At 37.4% G+C, this 18625-nt stretch overlaps 4 protein-coding genes across 8 annotated transcripts; all 4 read left to right on the top strand.

Moving 5' to 3' along the window:
• Positions 1-361: 361 nt before the first annotated feature.
• mrps15 (mitochondrial ribosomal protein S15) lies at positions 362-3609 on the top strand. Its single transcript, XM_077720970.1, has 8 exons — positions 362-637; positions 1169-1237; positions 1326-1401; positions 1495-1543; positions 1610-1694; positions 1758-1816; positions 2003-2194; positions 3328-3609. Exons 1-8 carry the CDS (start codon positions 514-516, stop codon positions 3439-3441), a joined length of 768 nt encoding a protein of 255 aa, XP_077577096.1. The 5' UTR covers positions 362-513; the 3' UTR covers positions 3442-3609.
• On the top strand, positions 3576-6345 carry LOC144199375 (cornifelin homolog). 3 transcript variants are annotated; one of them, XM_077720971.1, is made up of 5 exons: positions 3612-3684; positions 4862-4920; positions 4996-5121; positions 5185-5321; positions 6149-6345. In XM_077720971.1, the coding sequence occupies exons 2-5, from the start codon at positions 4899-4901 to the stop codon at positions 6251-6253; spliced, it is 390 nt and encodes a 129-aa protein (XP_077577097.1). In that variant the 5' UTR covers positions 3612-3684; positions 4862-4898; the 3' UTR covers positions 6254-6345. The 3 variants fall into 3 exon arrangements, with proteins under 3 accessions (XP_077577098.1, XP_077577097.1, XP_077577099.1); XM_077720972.1 differs by lacking the exon at positions 4862-4920 and having other exon boundaries at positions 3576-3684; positions 4952-5121; positions 6149-6340; XM_077720973.1 differs by lacking the exon at positions 4862-4920 and having other exon boundaries at positions 3631-3684; positions 6149-6344.
• A 1038-nt stretch (positions 6346-7383) lies between these two features.
• On the top strand, positions 7384-11124 carry LOC144199373 (guanine nucleotide-binding protein G(olf) subunit alpha-like). 3 transcript variants are annotated; one of them, XM_077720968.1, is made up of 12 exons: positions 7384-7659; positions 7746-7818; positions 8779-8830; positions 8908-9027; positions 9152-9249; positions 9315-9369; positions 9446-9519; positions 10280-10338; positions 10410-10530; positions 10598-10728; positions 10813-10880; positions 10958-11124. In XM_077720968.1, the coding sequence occupies exons 1-12, from the start codon at positions 7524-7526 to the stop codon at positions 11102-11104; spliced, it is 1134 nt and encodes a 377-aa protein (XP_077577094.1). In that variant the 5' UTR covers positions 7384-7523; the 3' UTR covers positions 11105-11124. The 3 variants fall into 3 exon arrangements, with proteins under 3 accessions (XP_077577094.1, XP_077577093.1, XP_077577095.1); XM_077720967.1 differs by having other exon boundaries at positions 8779-8833; XM_077720969.1 differs by lacking the exons at positions 7384-7659; positions 7746-7818; positions 8779-8830; ... (1 more) ...; positions 9152-9249; positions 9315-9369 and having other exon boundaries at positions 9444-9508.
• A 630-nt stretch (positions 11125-11754) lies between these two features.
• Positions 11755-18349, top strand: oscp1b (organic solute carrier partner 1b). Its single transcript, XM_077720719.1, has 10 exons — positions 11755-12067; positions 12321-12475; positions 13051-13218; positions 13292-13372; positions 13918-14021; positions 14926-15054; positions 15804-15873; positions 15941-16074; positions 16152-16215; positions 16802-18349. Exons 1-10 carry the CDS (start codon positions 11956-11958, stop codon positions 16928-16930), a joined length of 1146 nt encoding a protein of 381 aa, XP_077576845.1. The 5' UTR covers positions 11755-11955; the 3' UTR covers positions 16931-18349.
• Positions 18350-18625: the final 276 nt, after the last annotated feature.

The raw sequence follows: 18625 nt of genomic DNA, 5'->3' as shown, positions 1-18625 counted from the left end.
GTATATGCTTCACTGCAGTTTTATGGATTAAAGTTCTAATTTTCTGAACTGCTTTATCATCACTAGGGTCCTGGAGCCTATCCTAGCTAACTGCAGTCACCCTGCAGGGCACCCTGAATCAGTGGCCAGTGGATTTGAACCCAGGTCTCCCACTGTGATAACCAATCAGGCATCCGGTCACAGAAATAGTTATAAAAAAAATAACTTGACATTTCTACATTACAATTTAACCAAAATTATTTACTATCTTATATTTTTAAATTCTAAATTTGCTTGTTAATGAATAAATTAAGATATCAAATAAAAAATAACTCGCCTAACAATTAGTATTTGTACTTCGTTGCCTGATCGATGTGTTCTGGTTTCCGTTAGCATTCCTCGCTCGAGGATCGACTGGTCAGGTCGAGCCAAAATGGCGGCACTTGTCTAGCGGTCGACTGTTTTTTCCTCTTTTCTCCACCTTTCCTGCGTTTTTGAGCGCCTCGGACCCTACGTTGTTAAATTATCACCTAAATGATGTTAACCAATATAGCTCTCAGGACTGTTTTTAGGTCTTCGCTAAGCGTTTTAAGGGAAAGTGTCAGGACGCCACAGACGTGCTGCGCAGCTTTGCCTTCTGGTCACAATGTCAGCAAGGGTAAGAAATATGTTTATATTTATATCTGAAAATAAAACGGGGTCATTTAAGAAAATGGAGGCTAAACGTAAATAGAGTGAGCTGTTAAAAAACCGTCTAATTATTGTATTGTTCGCTCGCTCCAAATGATCTGCACAAGTTGTCTGAATTGCGCATGCGCAGCGGACACTATACGTTACATATTGGAATAAAATAACTAAAATACTGCATAAACATGCGAAAAAAAACATGCCTGTTGACTTTTTTTTAGTTCCAGATATAAAAAAATGTTATGAGTAAGCCTCTAAAACATAGTAAATCATTTCAATGCAATGTAAACATTTGAATGCAGACCTATCTCGTCTTAAATTACATCACAACAGCTGTAATTAAAATTTTAAAATGCGTGTTTTCCTTCAAAGTCAGAGCTCTTTATTTTTCATTCAAAACTTTATGCTCATTTCAAATTATTTTATTAGTTTTCGTCATGTGTTAGAGTATTTTGTATTTATTTTCATAAAATGCAACAAACAATGTATTTTATTTTTCCAGTGTCAACAACGTTTCCACTTCCGGGTCAAATCCGATGCTACGCTCGCACAACTAAAGCTAAAGTGGCACGTATGTCATCAATTATTATCCTTTGACTTATTATTCTTACTTAAAACAACAATGTTAATATTTTAACCTTTTTTTCCACAACCAACAGCTCCCAAAAGCCTTGTAAGCGACCTCACTCCATCCATGCTAAAGATGGAATACGCTGCTATACCCTTCGCCCAAACGTAACCTCAACATTTTTGTTACCTCAAAAGTCCAAATAACTAAACTAACATGACATTTATCCTTAAAAAAAAATCTTTAATTTCTTCCCACAGGGCTGACGATATCGTCAAAAGACTTCTCTCCTTAGAGTTGGCGAGTCATGTAAGTTTTTTAAAATGGCCGCCAGTACCTCTACCATATCATTAACATTCATAATTCCCCCAACAGAGTGACAAAATGGCGCTAAAAACAGAGCAGCTAATCGCTAAAGTGCAGCGAGACGAAAGCGACCGAAGTTCCGTGGAAGTAAAAAGTGAGTTTTATTTTTTTGTGGCGAAATAAAACGATAACATCGAATGTTTTGTGTCCGTTTCAGTCGCCATTTTGACCGGCATCATCCGCAACCTTGAAGAACACATGTTCAAACATCACAAGGTGAGTTTCCTCCGCATATAAAAGCGTCAACGTGTTTCCTGTCGCGTCAAAGGCGCCCGCGGCAGGATATCCGCGTCAATGGCGCCGCATAGGCGTCAACCGCGGTGGGAAAATGTCAGCTTTTTCGACATCGTCGGACCGCCATTTCCGCCAATGTGTGCCCTCATTTTTTTTTTGGTCCTGCAGGATAAGGCTAACAAGAGGCGGATGCTAATGGCTATCGATAGAAGGAAGAAGATGCTGAAGAATTTGCGATTGGAACGATATGATGCTTTCCAAAAGGTCTGCGAGCAGTTGGAAATTACATACACGTTCCCGCCAGAGTACTACAGGAAGGCTACAAAACGCTGGATTGCTAAGAAGGCCTTCTGTATCAAGGTAAAAGTTAAAAATTAAAAAAAATATACAAAAAAAGGTCACAAGTCAAGTCACATAACCCAAAATTTCATGAATTGAATGTTTTTATTGTTAGTATACAATGATGAGTTTTCTAGCTTCACAAAGTGCACAAATAACAACAACAACAAACAAACAGACCAATAAATAATCAATACATATTCATAATAGCTCATAAATGAATAATACATGAGTGAAAAATTGGTATAAATAATCAATACATATTCATAATAGCTCAGAAATAAATTAAACAAGTGAAAAAAATGGTAAGTGTACAAATAGCAACAAAAAGACAAATAAATAATCAATAAATAATAGCAATACTTAAGAAATAATCAGTAATAGTCGATAAAGAAATTGGCAAGTGCACAAATAACAACAAACAGACAAATATATAATCAGTAAATTAAAACAATAAATAAAAATCAATAAATACTAATAATAGTTCATAAATAAGGAATCAATAATATAAAAAATAGGCAAGTGCACCAACTGGCAAATAAATAATCAATAGATAAGAACAATAACTAATAAACAAACAATCAGTAAATAATAATGGCTCATAAATAAATAATAAATGAGTCAACAACAAATAAATAAGGAAAGTGCACAAATAACAACAAATAAACAATAAATAATAATAACAAATTATTAAATAATCAATAAATATATAAGTAGTCAACAAAATTAAGAAATAGGCAAGTGCACTAATAATAAAAAAAACACTGAAAAATACATAATGAATAAATAATAACTATAACTATTAAATAAATAATAATATAGAAGTACAGTAGTACCTTGACATACGAGTAATTTGAGATGAGAGTAAAATTTTGGGCAAATATTTATCAACCCTCAATAGTCAGGGTGGAGGCGGGGCCAATAGTCAACGCGAGGAAAAATAGGGTATACAAATGTAAAACTAAATTAGAAGTAAATTTAGTGTAAGGTTAGATTAAACTTAATTTCTGAGTGTCTGCATTGTAATCCGAATTATTTTTTTAAAAATTATGTTATGCTACATGCACGTTGCCACATATAGGCCACAGGGTTTAAAGTGGAGGAACTTAGTAGCGCTTAATTATCTCAAAATGACGCTAAATAATTATTTTCAGGTCTTTAACGAAGTGCAGAAGATGAAAGCCGAGAAGAAACTGCAAGAAGCGACCGATAAGAAATCTCCTGGCCAGGAAATGCCCTCACTTGAAAAAAAAAAACTAAAAAATTAAATTAATCTATATTAAGATACTCATTGCTACCGTCAATGCAATCAAACCGTTTGCAGTTTGTGCAAAAAAAAAAAAGAAAAGTGCATCTTTTGGTCTTAGAATGACCGCAAAGATCTCGTCATCTTTGTCAGCCGTTGAGTTTCAGCAATAAAAGTTTCTCAAGTCAAACCCTCAAACTTCCTGTGTGGCGTCAAGCGTCCGTTTGCCACTTTGATCGCAAACTGCGACACGACGCTTCTTTGGGTAAGTTGATCATTTCTTTTCTTAATCAGTATATTTTTATTACGGTTGAATTGGAAAGCAATTTATGTAAAAAAATGTGTGATGTCAAATTAATTGTGTATGTGTGAACTTGTTTTGGTATATTTTGGTATATTTTTACAGTACTTTTATTTTTGTAGTAGTTTAAAAGGACTACAAATAAGAATTTAACATTTAATGTAGTGAAACTAGTCGTGATGGACAATAAGAAATTGTTTTATTGGTTTATTTTGGGGGTTTACAAAGTCAAATTGGGTCGTTTTTTGTTGTATTAATTTAGGATGGTCTATATTATGTATCTATATTTTTTCATAATACTCATTTCCATATTAATTCAATATTATTATTATAAAAAATTGCAAAAAAAATTGGCATTTTCTGAGAAAATCTTATTGAATTTACCATATCTTTTTTGTAATTTATTTTTTATAACCGATTTTTGCAAATATCTCAAGTTTTTTATTTGTTTAATTTAATTTATTTGTTAAATGTAACATAGAAATACGATTCAACATTATACACTACCAACTTAAACTTTTTAATCAATTTTTTATCTGAAAACTGAATTTAAAGAAGGTTAAGATTAAATATATAATTCAAAAAATTCACCATTTTTTTTAATCTATATTTATGTTAAGAAAATTAACAAAAATTTAATATTATTTTTACTGGAAAATATACTGTTACAACAATATTTTTTAGCATTATTTATTAAGGACACTATATTTTGTATTGTTTTGATTTAAAAATATTTATATAAATTATTTACAGACCACACATAAAAATTAAATGTATTTAGTGTTAAATTAAGTGTATTTCCGCACAATAATGCTCAACTAAAAGACTTAAATTTTAACCTTCGTATATATTTGCATCTTTCTTATACATATATGGGTTAATATTGGTTAATCTGTGCATGAAATTGCCTCTAGCACAGCTCCATCTAGTGGATGTATAACATATAATCCATCACGCATTAACTGCATTACCCATCAAAGTATTCAGCATTGGCTTTAAAGATATCTGGCACCATCTAGCCTTGTAAATAGGTATAATATCTAGACCCTGAATATAAGACGACCCACATTTTTCAATGCAAAAAAAACCGACCGTCTTATATTCAGGCCAATCTGCTAATTCACTAAAACTTCATTTTTAGGCTTAATTTTCATCTCGAAAGGTGGAAATAACGAGCAATGTGGCAAGATTCAGACTCAGGTTATTTCTTCTCCCGCCAAAAAAAAAACAGGTGACTCTTGGTTCTTCGCTCACGAAACCAAATTTCTCCGTTAGAACCCGCCGCATCCATGTCCAACCCAGTGGTGAGCAGCCAACCCGGCGCCGGCGGCTACGGCACCAACGTCCAAACAGGACAGTGGAGTACCGGCCTATGCGGTTGTTGCAGCGACCTGTTGATTTGTAAGTCTCCGCCCCGTTTTTCATTTCCAACTTGGTTCTGAATCTTGGCTCCGCCCCCCTCAGGTGCTTTTGGCTGTATCTGCCCGGCTGCGCTGGCCTGTTACACGGCGGATAAATATGGCGAGAACTGCTGCCTGGGTTTTGTGCCCGGTGGACTGACGGCCTTGAGGACCCATATGAGGCTCACATATGGCATTGAGGTTTGTGAAACTCTGTTTTGATAAGATGAGGGTGTCAGACTCGGGTTGGTTGGCGGGTTGCATTAACGTCAACTCGGTTTTATGTGGGCTGGACCATTTTAGATATAATATTTAGATTTTTTTTTTTTTTATAAATGGATTAAAAGAACTTGATTAAAAGCCCTGAATATTCCGTTTTTTTATAGATCTAAAACAATGTTTATTTTAGTTTTTTTCTATTTATTTTTTTAGATTTTACTAAATGATTTTTTAACTAAAAACACAAATGGATAAAAACAATAGAATTATAGATTGAAAGAACTGGATTAAAATCCCTGAATATTCAGTTTTTTATAGATCTAAAACAATGATTATTTTAGCTTTTTTTAAATATATTTTTAGATTTTACAAAATTATTTTTTAACTAAAAACTGAAAAATATTTTTAAAAATGACAAGTATTTATTTAAAAGGGGGGGAAATCAGGAAATGTGATATACATCTATACTCTTCATTTTAATTTGATCCTAAAACACGGGCCGCACAAAAGGATGTGGCGGGCCAGATTTGGCCCGCGAGCCGCCACTTTGACACCTGTGTGCTAAGCTATTGCAAAAGGGGAAATGTTCACAAATTGGGTTACATTTTGGTCAGCTAGTTTTTTGTGTGTAAATCGAGGCTTAACGCGGTGTGGTCAGTGGTTAGAATGTTGGCCTCGCAGCTTTGGGGTTCTGGGTTAAAATCCAGGTCGCGCTACCTGTAGGGAGTTTGCATGTTTTTTTGCATCTGGGTTTCCTTTTTTGCTAATATTTGCCCCAATATTTTGTCCAATATTTGGTCCACCTACAGGGCACAATCTGCAACGACGCCCTCATGTCTTGCTTCTGCGGCCTCTGCGACTTGTGCAGAATGGCCCGAGAGATCCGCATCCGCAACGGAGAAATTTCACTCTAGAAGTCTTTAACCATCATAAAAAGAATACATTTTAAATAAACCATCTATCCAAAAAAATGCATGTTTACAAGAGGCCCTTCTCCAGGTACTGTGTTTTCCTCCTATGTCTATGCTAGGCTAGCTGGCTAACAGATGTTAGTTTTGTTAGCATAATACTCAATACAAAAATTGAATTTAGTATTTTTTATAGTTCTTTATTAAATGTTGGGTGGTTAGAGGGTTGGCTTCGCGGTCCTGGGGTCGAGGGTTCAATCCCAGGCAAGTCCTTACTGTGTAGAGTTTGCATGTACTGTACTCCATTTTCTTCCCAAGTCTATGCTAGGCTAACTGGCTAACAGATGAAGGGGTGGGAGCGTAATAATCCATACAGAAAATAATGAATGAATTTAGTATTTAATATATTTATTTATTAAATTTTTGGGCGGCCCAGTGGTTTAGTGGTTAAAAGAGTTGGCCTCGCGATTCCGGGGTCGAGGGTTCCATCCCAGTAGGGTTTTTACTGTGTGGAGTTTGCTTGGGTTTTCTCCGGGTACTTTGTTTTCCTCCTATGTCTATGCTAGGCTAACTGGCTAACACGAAGCTAAGGTAGTGTAAATAATATAGAAAATTAATGAATTAATTTAGTATTTAATATATTTATTTGTTAAATTTTGCAGTTCTAGGGTTGAGGGTTCAATCCCAGGTGGGTTCTTACTGTGTGGAGTTTGCATGTTGTGTGGGTTTTCTCAAAGTATTTTTCCTCCTATGTTTATGCTAGGCTAGCTGGCTAACAGATAAAGTTGTGTTAGCATAATAATCAATACAGAAAATGAATGAATTAATTTAGTATTTAATATATTTATTTATCAAATGTTGGGCCCATTAGTCTAGTGGTTCGAGGGTTGTAGGAAACTATGCGGGTTGGCATGGTTTGTAAGAATTTTTGACACGTTTCCAAGTTGTCAAGGCAAAATAATCGGTGAAAATGTAATGTGCGTCGAAAGAAAATGTCATTGTATCTCCGCAACGATTTTTAGGGCGTCGTCGCACCGCACGGTTGTCAAGAAGCCACAAAGCGTTTTCCAATGGAAGACAACCCGGGTCCCTAAAGATGGGCGTAATGAGGCCTTGGGTGGGCGGGTTGGGCGACATACCCTAGGGTCTCTTTAGTGTGGAAAGATCAACACACCGCTTCTACGTACTTCCATTCGGATCGGTTCAAGTGACGCTCAGGAACGACGGAGCGTCGCAGCCCGTTGGTTGCGGGTGTTTTCGGGCCGACCGACGGAACATGGGTTGCTTGGGAGGCACGACGGACAAAGAACGCCTGGACGAGAAGGTCAAGCGAGACGCCAACAAGAAGATTGAACGACAGTTGCAAAAGGAACGGCAAGCTTACAAAGCTACGCATCGACTTTTACTATTGGGTTGGTCTTCTTTCTTGACTTGTTTTTTTGCTCATTTTGGTGATTTGCTAACCTTGTTTTTTCCCGTTTTTGAATGACTGTCGCAGGAGCCGGCGAATCGGGGAAGAGTACCATCGTCAAGCAGATGAGGATTCTTCATGTTGATGGTTTCAATGCTGAGTGAGTCATGTTTTTAGTATGGGAATATTTTTGGGGTGGATTTCTGTAAGGGGGTGCTGGAGACTATCCCCGCTGACTTTGGGTCGAAGGAAAATGGAGGTTCGAGACGGGTTGCCAGTCGGCTGTAGGGAACGAAGAGAGGTAAATGACTATTCGTACTCACAAAGGTAGCCCTACCGGTGGGAATCGAATCCGCGCATCTCTGCACCGAAGCCAGTTGGGTGAACCGCTTTACCTTCGTGCTGCTTTTGAAAAAAATATATACAGTTTTCCCTCGATTATCGCATATTTACTCCTTCACATTTTTATGCGATTCTAAAAAAAATAGAAATTTGAAATTACTTTTCTCTGGATGTAGGTCAACAGGTCAAAGGTCGCGGCTCCAGTCACTGTTGTACACTAATGCTAGTAGGTCAAAGGTCGAGGATTCAGACACTGTGCTACACTATTGCTAGTAGGTAAAAGGTTGTGGCTTCAGATAATGTATGCTATTGCTAGTAGGTCAAAGGTCGCGGCTTCAGACATTGTCGTACACGAGCACTAACAGGTCAAAGGTCGTGGTTTCAGGTACTGTCATACACTATTGCTAACAGGTCAAAGGTCGTGGCTTCAGATACTGTTGTACATTAATGCTAATAGGTTAAAGGTCGCTTCAGACACTATTGTACACAAGCGCTAACAGGTCAAAGGTCGTGGCTCCACACACTGTTGTATACCAATGCCAGTAGGTCAAAGGTCACGGCTTCAGACACTGTTGTACACTAATGCTAATGGGTTCAGACACTTGAAGTTGAATGGGGGCAAATGGATCCTATTGGTCACTTTTTTTGAAAATATTGTGTTGTTAATTGACAGTAGAGCCCCCTAGCGGTTGACCCCGTCACCCACTCACACATTAACACATTAGTCCTGTTTTGCCATGATTCTAACAGCCCAAATGCTAATGTTTGTTCTCCCCAGAGAAAAGCAGCAGAAAATTCAAGACATCCGCAAGAACGTCAAGGACGCCATCGTGGTCGGTCGTCCGACGACTCGCCCCATCGAGCCTCGGCTTTTCCTCTCACCCGCTTTTTGCCCGTCTCGTACCAGACCATCGTGACGGCGATGAGTACCTTGACCCCGCCCGTACCCTTGAGCAACCCCGGCAACCAGTTCCGAGTGGACTACATGACGGGAATCGCGCCCCTTTCGGACTTCGAATACACGGAGGTAAACGTACTCGCTCATTTGACGGCGCCTGGAGATTTGTTGTTTGTTGCGAGCTCGTTAATGACATGATGAAATGAGAGCGCTTGAGGGAATTTGCATGGTGGCGGGTACGATTCTCCCACAGGACTTTTTTGAACACGCCCACAAACTCTGGGAAGACGAGGGCGTCAAGGCGTGCTACGAACGGGCCAACGAGTACCAGCTGATTGACTGCGCTCAATAGTAAGCTCCGCCCCCTTTGCTAACACACACCTTCCTGGGAATTAACCGGAGGCGGGGTTTCTTAGCTTCCTGGACCGTTTGGAATCGGTGAGAAGACCCGACTACTCACCTAGCGACCAGGTAAGAAAATAAATCGACCAATTGGACGCAAGTGAGGTGCCGTAATCAGCCAATCAGGTGTCTTTTTGCTCTCTAGGATTTGCTAAGGTGCCGAGTTCTGACTTCGGGGATTTTCGAAACCAGGTTTCAAGTGGACAAGGTCAATTTTCAGTGAGTTGAGTTAGCCACGCCTCCACTGGGTAGCCACGCCTACACTGGCACATGAACCAATTGGGTGCTTTTTTGGAATTTTACTGGCTTTTGGGTCAGGAAGTATTAGTAATGGACAAAAAACACATTTTGTGGCAATAGAGTCATAATATTATGATATTTAGTTCGTGTTTTAATATTTGTATCCTTAGATTTTTATAAAATTTTCAAGATTTGAGTCATACAAATTTTAATATTATGACTTTACGGGATTATAATATGAACGTTTTTCTCCATTTTACCATTTTATTCATTCCTTATCTGAACCGCTTATCCTCAGTAGGGTTGCGGGGGTGCTGGAGTCTATACCAAAAGGCTGAATTGATGGCCAGCCAATCGCAGGACACAAACAAACAAACTGTTTACGCTAACACACTGTTAGCCAGCTAGCCTAGCATGCATGTTTTTGTGATGTGGGAGGAATCCGGAGTACCTGGAGAAAACCCACGTAAGCCTGGTAAGAGCATGCAAACTCCACACAGTTCAAGACCCATTTGGGATCAAACCCTCGACCCTAAGACTGTAAAGCCAACATGCTACCCACTCAACAGCCGGACCAACCAGTTACAACTTTAAGATCAGAATATTACAACTTTATTGCTTTATTTTACTCTAAATATTACAATTTTATTACCAGAATATTTTTTCTCGTGAGATTATTATTATGTTTGTTTGTGTATCTTTAAAATGCTGCGGTATGTTTTATTATGGTGTATTATAGTATGTTCGATGTAGGAGGACAACGGGATGAACGCAGAAAGTGGATTCAGTGCTTCAATGGTAAGCCTCATTCGCCATTGACTCCCCGATTCCGAACCGTAACGGATTGGACGATGTTTTCGACCAATCAGACGTAACGGCCATCATCTTCGTGGCGGCGAGTAGCAGCTACAACATGGTCATCCGAGAAGACAACTCCACTAATCGTCTACAAGAATCTCTGGACCTTTTCCGATCCATTTGGACCAACAGGTTTGCCCATAGCCAATTAGCCAGGTCACAATCTCTAGCTGAGATGGCCCCGCCTACTTTGTTTCAGGTTTTTGAAGACCATCTCGGTCATTTTGTTTCTGAACAAACAAGACGTGCTAGCTGACAAAATACTGGCTGGGAAATCTAAAGTTGAAGATTATTTTCCGGCCTATGCTAACTACACGGTTCCTCCTGATGGTAACATACCCACACAACCACCCACATATACCCACAAATCCTAAGAAGTAGCGAAAAGTATCAAATTTTTGCAAATGTTTGTAGCAGTTCCAGTCACAGACGAAGACGCCAGGGTGACCCGAGCTAAATTTTTCATCCGAGATGAGTTTCTGGTGAGGAAAGAAAATGGTTAGCATATAGTTAGCATTATTCGCGTATGACTTTTAACGTGCGTTTGCGTGTTTGTCAGAGGATCAGCACGGCGAGCGGCGATGGTAAACATTACTGTTACCCTCACTTCACTTGCGCCGTGGACACGGAAAACATCCGACGTGTCTTTAACGACTGTCGTGACATCATTCAGCGTATGCACCTGCGGCAGTATGAGCTTCTCTGATTGGCTGAATATTTCATTTTATTTTGTGCAGAGACATGCGTAAGTTTGCTGTGTTGTTAGATTTGTATCTATTGTTAAAAAAGTGATATTCTTGTCGAGTTGAAGTTCAGTATAGAGCAGATTTACGTAAAATGCTTATCAACGTTTTGATATTTGTGCAGAAATGTTTAAATTTTCATGTCTTGTTGTGATTTTATTGTTTTTTTATCTAAAACATATATACATATTTTGATGCAATGAAAGGCACATTCAAATTTAGAAGTTTTGACAACTCAAATTTGGAGTATCACAAAAATACCACTATCTACTACTAAAACATATTTTTTCATGTAAGATTATTTACATGACGGAGATGTCAAATTCCTAGGGACAAATACATAATTTATACAATTTTCTCCTGCTTTAAGTGCTCGTTTTTGGTTTGTTTGTATTTTCACGTTAGCACAAGGGTATTGGTTATAAAATATATTTCAAATAAACTTGTTGACACCTATATATTCCTCTTCATTTGAGACAAAATGGAAAGGTGTGGTTAGCTTGCACAAAACTAAGTAAATAGATGGAAACGCCATATAAATAACCGAGGCAAGATGGCCGCTACATGCATACGCAGCCAACACCAACTTTATGTATCTACAAGTCTGTTGTTGTTGCCACTTACTTCCGCAAAAGCTATCTCAACTTCCTGTTTCGGAGGTGTTTAACGCTCTGATTGGCTAGCTCCTCCGTGGCTAGGCAACCGACGGCGGAGGCATTAGCAACCAATCTCGTCTTTAGCAACCCGTCCACACTGCTAGCTCCATTTTTCCCCTCAACGTTATTTGTCACCCATTATTCTCCCACCTTTTAACATGTCGTCGACGACTTTACCACTACTCTTCATCAACCTGGGAGGAGAAATGCTTTATATCCTGGACCAGCGGCTAAGAGCACAAAATATCCCCATGGACAAGGCAAAGAAAGGTATAGTTAGCCTTTTGCTACACTGCACCAAACCTCTAAACTGAATTAAAACAAAACAATACTCTGAGTAAGTAGTATCGGGTATATATAATTTATTGTTGTTTATTGTCATTTTTTATATATAGGTCAAAATTTCAAATATTTATCTATGATACTTCGTGACTAAAAGGCGCTGTTCAAATGCCATAGCTTTATTGCTTTAATTAGGTCCAGCTGGGGCCAGTTTTAACCCTTTCACTTCTTCCCTGTTTAGTAATGAATGACATCATCACCACCATGTTCAACAAGAAGTTTCTTGAGGAGCTCTTCAAGCCTCAAGAACTTTATTCCAAGAAGGCACTCCGCACTGTCTTTGACAGACTTGCCCACGCCTCCATCATGAGGCTCAATCAAGCTAGCATGGACAAGGTTTGTATCTTGAATTGATTCGTTTTAAATGGTTAGCGGGTCGGTCTCACAGTTCAGGGGTCGAGGGTTCGATGCCAAGTGGGTCCTCACTGTGTGGAGTTTGCATGTTCACCCCGGGCTTGTCGGTTTACTCCCACATCCCAAAAAAGCATACATGTTAGGCTAGCTGGCTACCAATCTAAATCACATGTATGAAAGAGGCGGCCTGGGGGCCAAATCTGGGCCGCCGTACCATTTTGTGTGGCCCGGAAAGTAAATTATGTGCTAACGTTCTGTTTTAGGATCAAATTAAAATGAAAAGTGAAGATGTATATTACATTTCTTGATTTTCCCCTTTTTAAATCAATAATTGTAATTTTCTAATCAATTTTTTTCTGTGTTTTTAGTTCAGAAATCATTTTGTAAAATCCAAAAATATTTTTTTTAAATCCTAAAATAAATATTATTTTAGATCTATATAAAACGGGATATTCAGGGCTTTTAATCAATTTATTTTAAAAAATTAACTAATTCATAACTAATATGGTCAATTTTCATTTTCTACTTCTGGATTCATCTGGTTTCTCCCACCCCAGCTCTACGACTTGATGACCATGGCCTTTAAGTACCAAGTCCTCTTGTGTCCTCGTCCCCGCGACCTCCTCCTGGTGTCCTTCAACCACATGGACGCCATTCGGGAGTTTGTCAAGGACACTCCTTCCATTCTTGACCAGGTGGAGAACACCTACAAACAGCTAATTGAGGTACAACTACATTTTCAACTTTGCCCGCCAATTTAGCCACGGTTTTCATATTTTAAACCCCTCCCACTTTCAGATGTACACGCCAATGTCAAGCGGTGAATTCCAGCTGATTAGACAAACACTTCTTATCTTCTTCCAGGACATGCACATAAGGGTAAGTACCGTATTTTCTCGCATATAAGCCGTATTTGTCACTAAAAAAATGGACGACTTAATCAAGGGTATGGCTTATATGCGCATAAATTATACTTGACATGCTCAAAACGCCATAGTGCAGATTATATTATATTATAGTATTTATTTCAAAACAGAAAAAAAGATAAAATGCTAAACAAAATTTATTTTGACGTCAATGAATAAAATTCAAGAAAAAAAAATCTTGTATAACGTGTAAAAAAACACAAATTTTTGCTTGCCATTGCCTTTAAAGTAACATATTTGTCCTCCCTATTAAAACCATGAATATGAAAGTGAAAATTGTGAATCAAGGGGAGGCTTATATGAGGGAAATTATCAAATTCAACCATTTTAAGGCAATTTTAAGGGTACGGTTTATATGCAAATGCGGATTATATGCGAGAAAATACTATAAACCAGTTAATTCCTATGTTCATGACTAGAAGTGACTTGATTTACCACCAGATGGCAGCAAAGCAGTCATATTTAAGTGATTCTAACAATTGATTATCTCCTTTTCAGGTGTCCATTTTCCTCAAAGACAAAGTGCAGAACTCCAATGGTCGATTCGTGCTCCCCATCAGTGGACCCATTCCCCACGGAATGCAAATACCGGGCGAGATAAGGTGACGCCCACTTGTACTTGACATTTTGGGGTTTGAGTGCAAAAATTCAGAGGGAAGTTAATTAGAAATTGGCAAAAAGGCCTTCCCTGCACTGTGTTTTCACTTCCAGGCTATTTTTTTAAATTGAACACCTACACAGTTGCGTGAAGATTAAGCTAGTCCAGATGTAGCTAATTGCATTAGCGTTCTTTTTTGGTGTTTGACGTCTAACTTTAGACGTGTCGTGGTTTCCATTGTCTCTTAAATAGTCAAAGTGAAGAAAAATATAGTTCAAAATAAGCGGTTAAGAAATAGCTTGGTAAAAATTACCCTGCCCTAAAGTTCTATTTATATATATATTATCTACTTTTAGAATTAAATTGAGTATAAAGTATTTTAAAATATAGGCTTTTTGAAGTAAAACGTGAACACAAACTAATGATATTCTATCAAAAATACTACTGCTTGAATACATTGTACTAGACAAGAAAAATGCTAAATTATGATATACAAAATTGTACTATTTAAATGCTGTACACAAAATACATAAAAAAATAATATTACTGGTGAATTGATTATATTTGCGTGTACACTAAAATTGATTAAAATTATTAGCCATTTTTTCTCAGAATTTTGAAAATAATCAAATTAAGAAAACATTTCTTTAGATTTTCTTTCTATTTTTTTTTTTAATTTTATTTTAAATATGTATTGGCATAAATTTAGGTCAAAACACTACTTTTTTCCAAAATGGAGCTCCTCAACTCACTCATACACATTTTGTTTTTGTTTTTTGGGGGTGGGACTAAGAAATTTTGTTTTTTTTAATACATTGTATTAGAAAAATAGTTATAAATCACTATAAATGGAGGATTGTGGAATAAGTAAATTGTTATTTTAACCTTTTGAAATATTTTTATTACAGGATGTATAGCTGTACTGGCGACGAGTCGAGCATGCTGTTGTTCAATAACGCTGGCAACTATGCCCCGGCTGTTTCCGAGGGATCTTTTGACCTTTTTGGTGACAGGGTCACCAAATTGGGCACAAACATGTAAGTAATATATTTGAAAAATGCCAAAAATCATATTCAATACCTGCACAAAATTGGAAAACTTTTCTCAAAACAAAGCAAAACATCAACAGAACTGTCAAATACGACAAATCTTCCATAGTTTAAAACACCAGTTTTTACCTAGCGACAGTAACGCCTTGAGATACGAGCTTCATGCATTCGGGACCGAGCTCGTATGTCAATTTACTTGTATCTCAAATCTAAAAAAAACAGTATATTACAATGGAATTTTTGTATGTTGGGGTACTCTTATGTCAAGGCATTACTGTACAAAAATTGCATTTTGTATCAAAACTTCGAAAAAACAAATCAAGCAATTTTAACGACTATAAGGCGCACTGCATTATTAGGCGCACCCCTAACGAATGACATTTTCCATATATAAGGCGCACTGTATTATAAGGCGCACTGTCTATTTTGGAGAAAATTTAAGACTTTTAAGTGCGCCTTATAGTCGTGAAAATACGGTAAATATGCATTTTGTATCAAAACAAGGGGGAAAAATAAAGCAATTTATATGGAGAAAAAAATTAAAATGTGGAAAGTCACGATGACAATTCATTTCTAAACGCAATGTCATGTTCTAAATACATTTTGCATTTTACACGTTTTCAAAACAGCACTTTATTTTGAAAGGAGTGCGCCCACTTCCTTTTTTGCCTTGTGTTAGCTAAAACCAAAAACATGGCATAATAATAAGCTTTATATTTGTTCCACATTGATTTCAGGTACAGCGTTTGCCGTCCAGTGGAAACTCACATGTCAGGAACCTCTAAGCACTTAGCTCAGCATACAAAGGTGAACAAAAAAAATCAATATTAATTGCCCAAAAAGTTCATTATCTTGACATTTGGTGTTGCAATAGGTCAACTTGGTTCCCAACCCTCTGGCTAAAGAGGAGCTCAACTTGTTAGCCGAGCTCATGGGAGGCCTTGACGTCCACAAAAATGTCGACAGTGGCTTCCGGGTCAACCTTTTCGCCACAGATGAGGAGGAAGAGTGAGTTTTTGTTTGTTTTTGTCCTTCAATTTCATTTATTGCATTAAAAAGTAACATTTTGGATTTTCTGGTCACAGAGAGGCATTAATATCCAGGCCAGATGAGCTCTCTTATGGGTTTATAAACATCCATGCTACAAAGGTAATTATTATTTATGTAATGTTTATTTGCCTTGGATGTGAGCAGAGGGGGTGGAGCTTATGACATGGCCAGCCAATCGCAGGGCAGAAGGAGACAACAAATAAACATTGATGATAACAAAATTTAGACTGTTAGCCAGCTAGCCTAGCATGCATGTTTTTGGGATATTGGAGGAAAACCAGAGTACTCGTCCCGGAATCGAACCCTCGACCCTAAAATTGTGGGACAGATTCGCTAACCACTTATCCACCATATTTTTTTCAAACATTAAAATAAATATATGTTTAAGTTTTAATAAAAACATGACTTAACATTTTCAGTTTTATTTTGAACTATTAAAACATAAATTAAGAGAATAGTGTTTTCTGTTCAGAATATTTTGCCTTAAAAGCTTCAGATTTGGACCATTTTTAGCCTCAAAATATTTACTATCAAAATCTAAATTAATTTGTAATTCATTATTAGTTAGTAGTCATCATGAAAACAAAAAAACTATTACTACAATATGGCCCAATATGGTTCTAGACATACATACATCTGTGCATTTTTTCATTGATTTCTATTTTGAACATTTTACATCACACAGGACCAAACCACTAATGCCGAGCTCGCCAAAATCATGGGCGAGTTTAGCGAGTCTCAGCAGTCATCCGACCAATCCCCAAGTATCAGCAGCAAAGGAGATGACCTCCTGGCTATGATGGATGGACTGTAACGCTAGTGAACCCATGGACTGCAATACATTGTCTGCACCAGCAAAACACATGCAGAACTTTCAGGTGCTTTTTCTGGCTGACCAGTTCTGATTGGTGTCTGTTTTCTGAGGTATGTTCAGTAAAATGGCCGACTGAAAATTGGCATAAAGTATATGGGGAGGCAAATGTACAGTATTTTCTCGCATATTAGCTACCTCCGGACCCTTAAAATTGCCTTTAAATGGTTGAATTTTACAATTTCTCTCGTATAAGCCGCGTTTGTTTTTTTCTGAGTTCCATTCCTAGACGTCAAAATTAATTTGTCTTGCGTTATGGCGTTTTGTCCTTGTCACCTTGCAGTTTCGTGCATGTCAAGTATAATTTATGCGCATATAAGCCGCACCCTCGATTCAATAAAAAAAATTAAGTGACAAATACGGCTTATATGTGAGAAAATACGGTACTTTTGCCAACAGTGGGTCGTTGCTGGATTTGGAGGACAATTTAGGTAGACATTTTTAAAAAATGGAATTTTGATCAGTTTGTTTTCAAGAAAACACATTTTTGGGGGGAGGGGGCGGGGCACTCAGCCATAGGAAATGTTATGTAAACATTTTAGACTATAACTACACTAAGGTGGTCCAATTTTTTTTCATAGGGTTCCTTATGTTTTTATTTGATCATATTCAGGTAAAAAATATAAAAACAAACACTAAGTAGGAACTCATTTGGCTGCTATTGACGATGATAGGCTACCGTATTTTCACGACTATAAGGCGCAAAGCATTACAAGGCGCACCTTCAATTTTTTTCCATATATAAAGCACACTGGATTATAAGGCGCCCCTGTCTATTTTGGAGAAAATTTAAGACTAAAGTGCCCCTTATAGTCGTGAAAATATGGTAAGATCCACCCAGTGTTGAAGAAATTTCCTGTGGCCCGATAAAAACTGGGCAAAAGGCCAAAGTTAGCCCGGGGGCCTTAGTTTGGACACCCCCGAATTACAGAGAATTACTATTTTTTTTTTCTTCCAGCTCCACAAGTGAAAAATAAGTTTTTTTGTGAATTTATGCGTCTTTGTAGGGATGAGAAAACCCAAGTGCTCTTTTCTGATGGTTATAATATCATATGCCAATGGCAGTGATGGAAGTCCAATCCATTTGGACAGCAATTGTTGATAACTTTGTCAATTTCTAAGGAATTGAACGTCTAGTAAGTTAAGTACTGTAATTATGACGTCAATTATTTTTTAAATATGTACATATGTGCAGTCTTTTGTTTTATTTATTGATTTTATGTATTGTTTTCGGTGAATAGACTAGTAAATATCTGCAATTAACAGTTCCAAAATTTGGTTTGGTTATTTGTCAATAGAGGGCGCTATTGCAATTGTTTTTAATTTGTATATAAACACTAGCACATATTTCAGGGATTTTTTTCATTCATTTAATGTATTTAACCATTCATTCACAACATCTAATTAATTATACACCCCTTCTATCTACAGAAATGCATATTTTTAAGGATATAGGTTATTAGGAAGTGGGTTTTTAGCATGCATAATGTGTATTTTTCAGTTTTATGCTATCACAGTTGAGCTCGATTGACTCATGAATTAATCATTCATGCTTTCAAAAATAAAGTGTGGGCTATGAATGACAGTAAATATCTTTCATGTGGCCTGGAGCCAATGCATAGCTGAGTCATAGTAAGT

This window comes from Stigmatopora nigra, chromosome 7 (genome assembly GCF_051989575.1).
Source record: "Stigmatopora nigra isolate UIUO_SnigA chromosome 7, RoL_Snig_1.1, whole genome shotgun sequence".
Taxonomy (NCBI): Eukaryota; Metazoa; Chordata; class Actinopteri; order Syngnathiformes; family Syngnathidae; genus Stigmatopora; species Stigmatopora nigra.
Note: the sequence above shows the minus strand (reverse complement) of the source record. Positions and strands in the feature narration are given on the sequence as shown.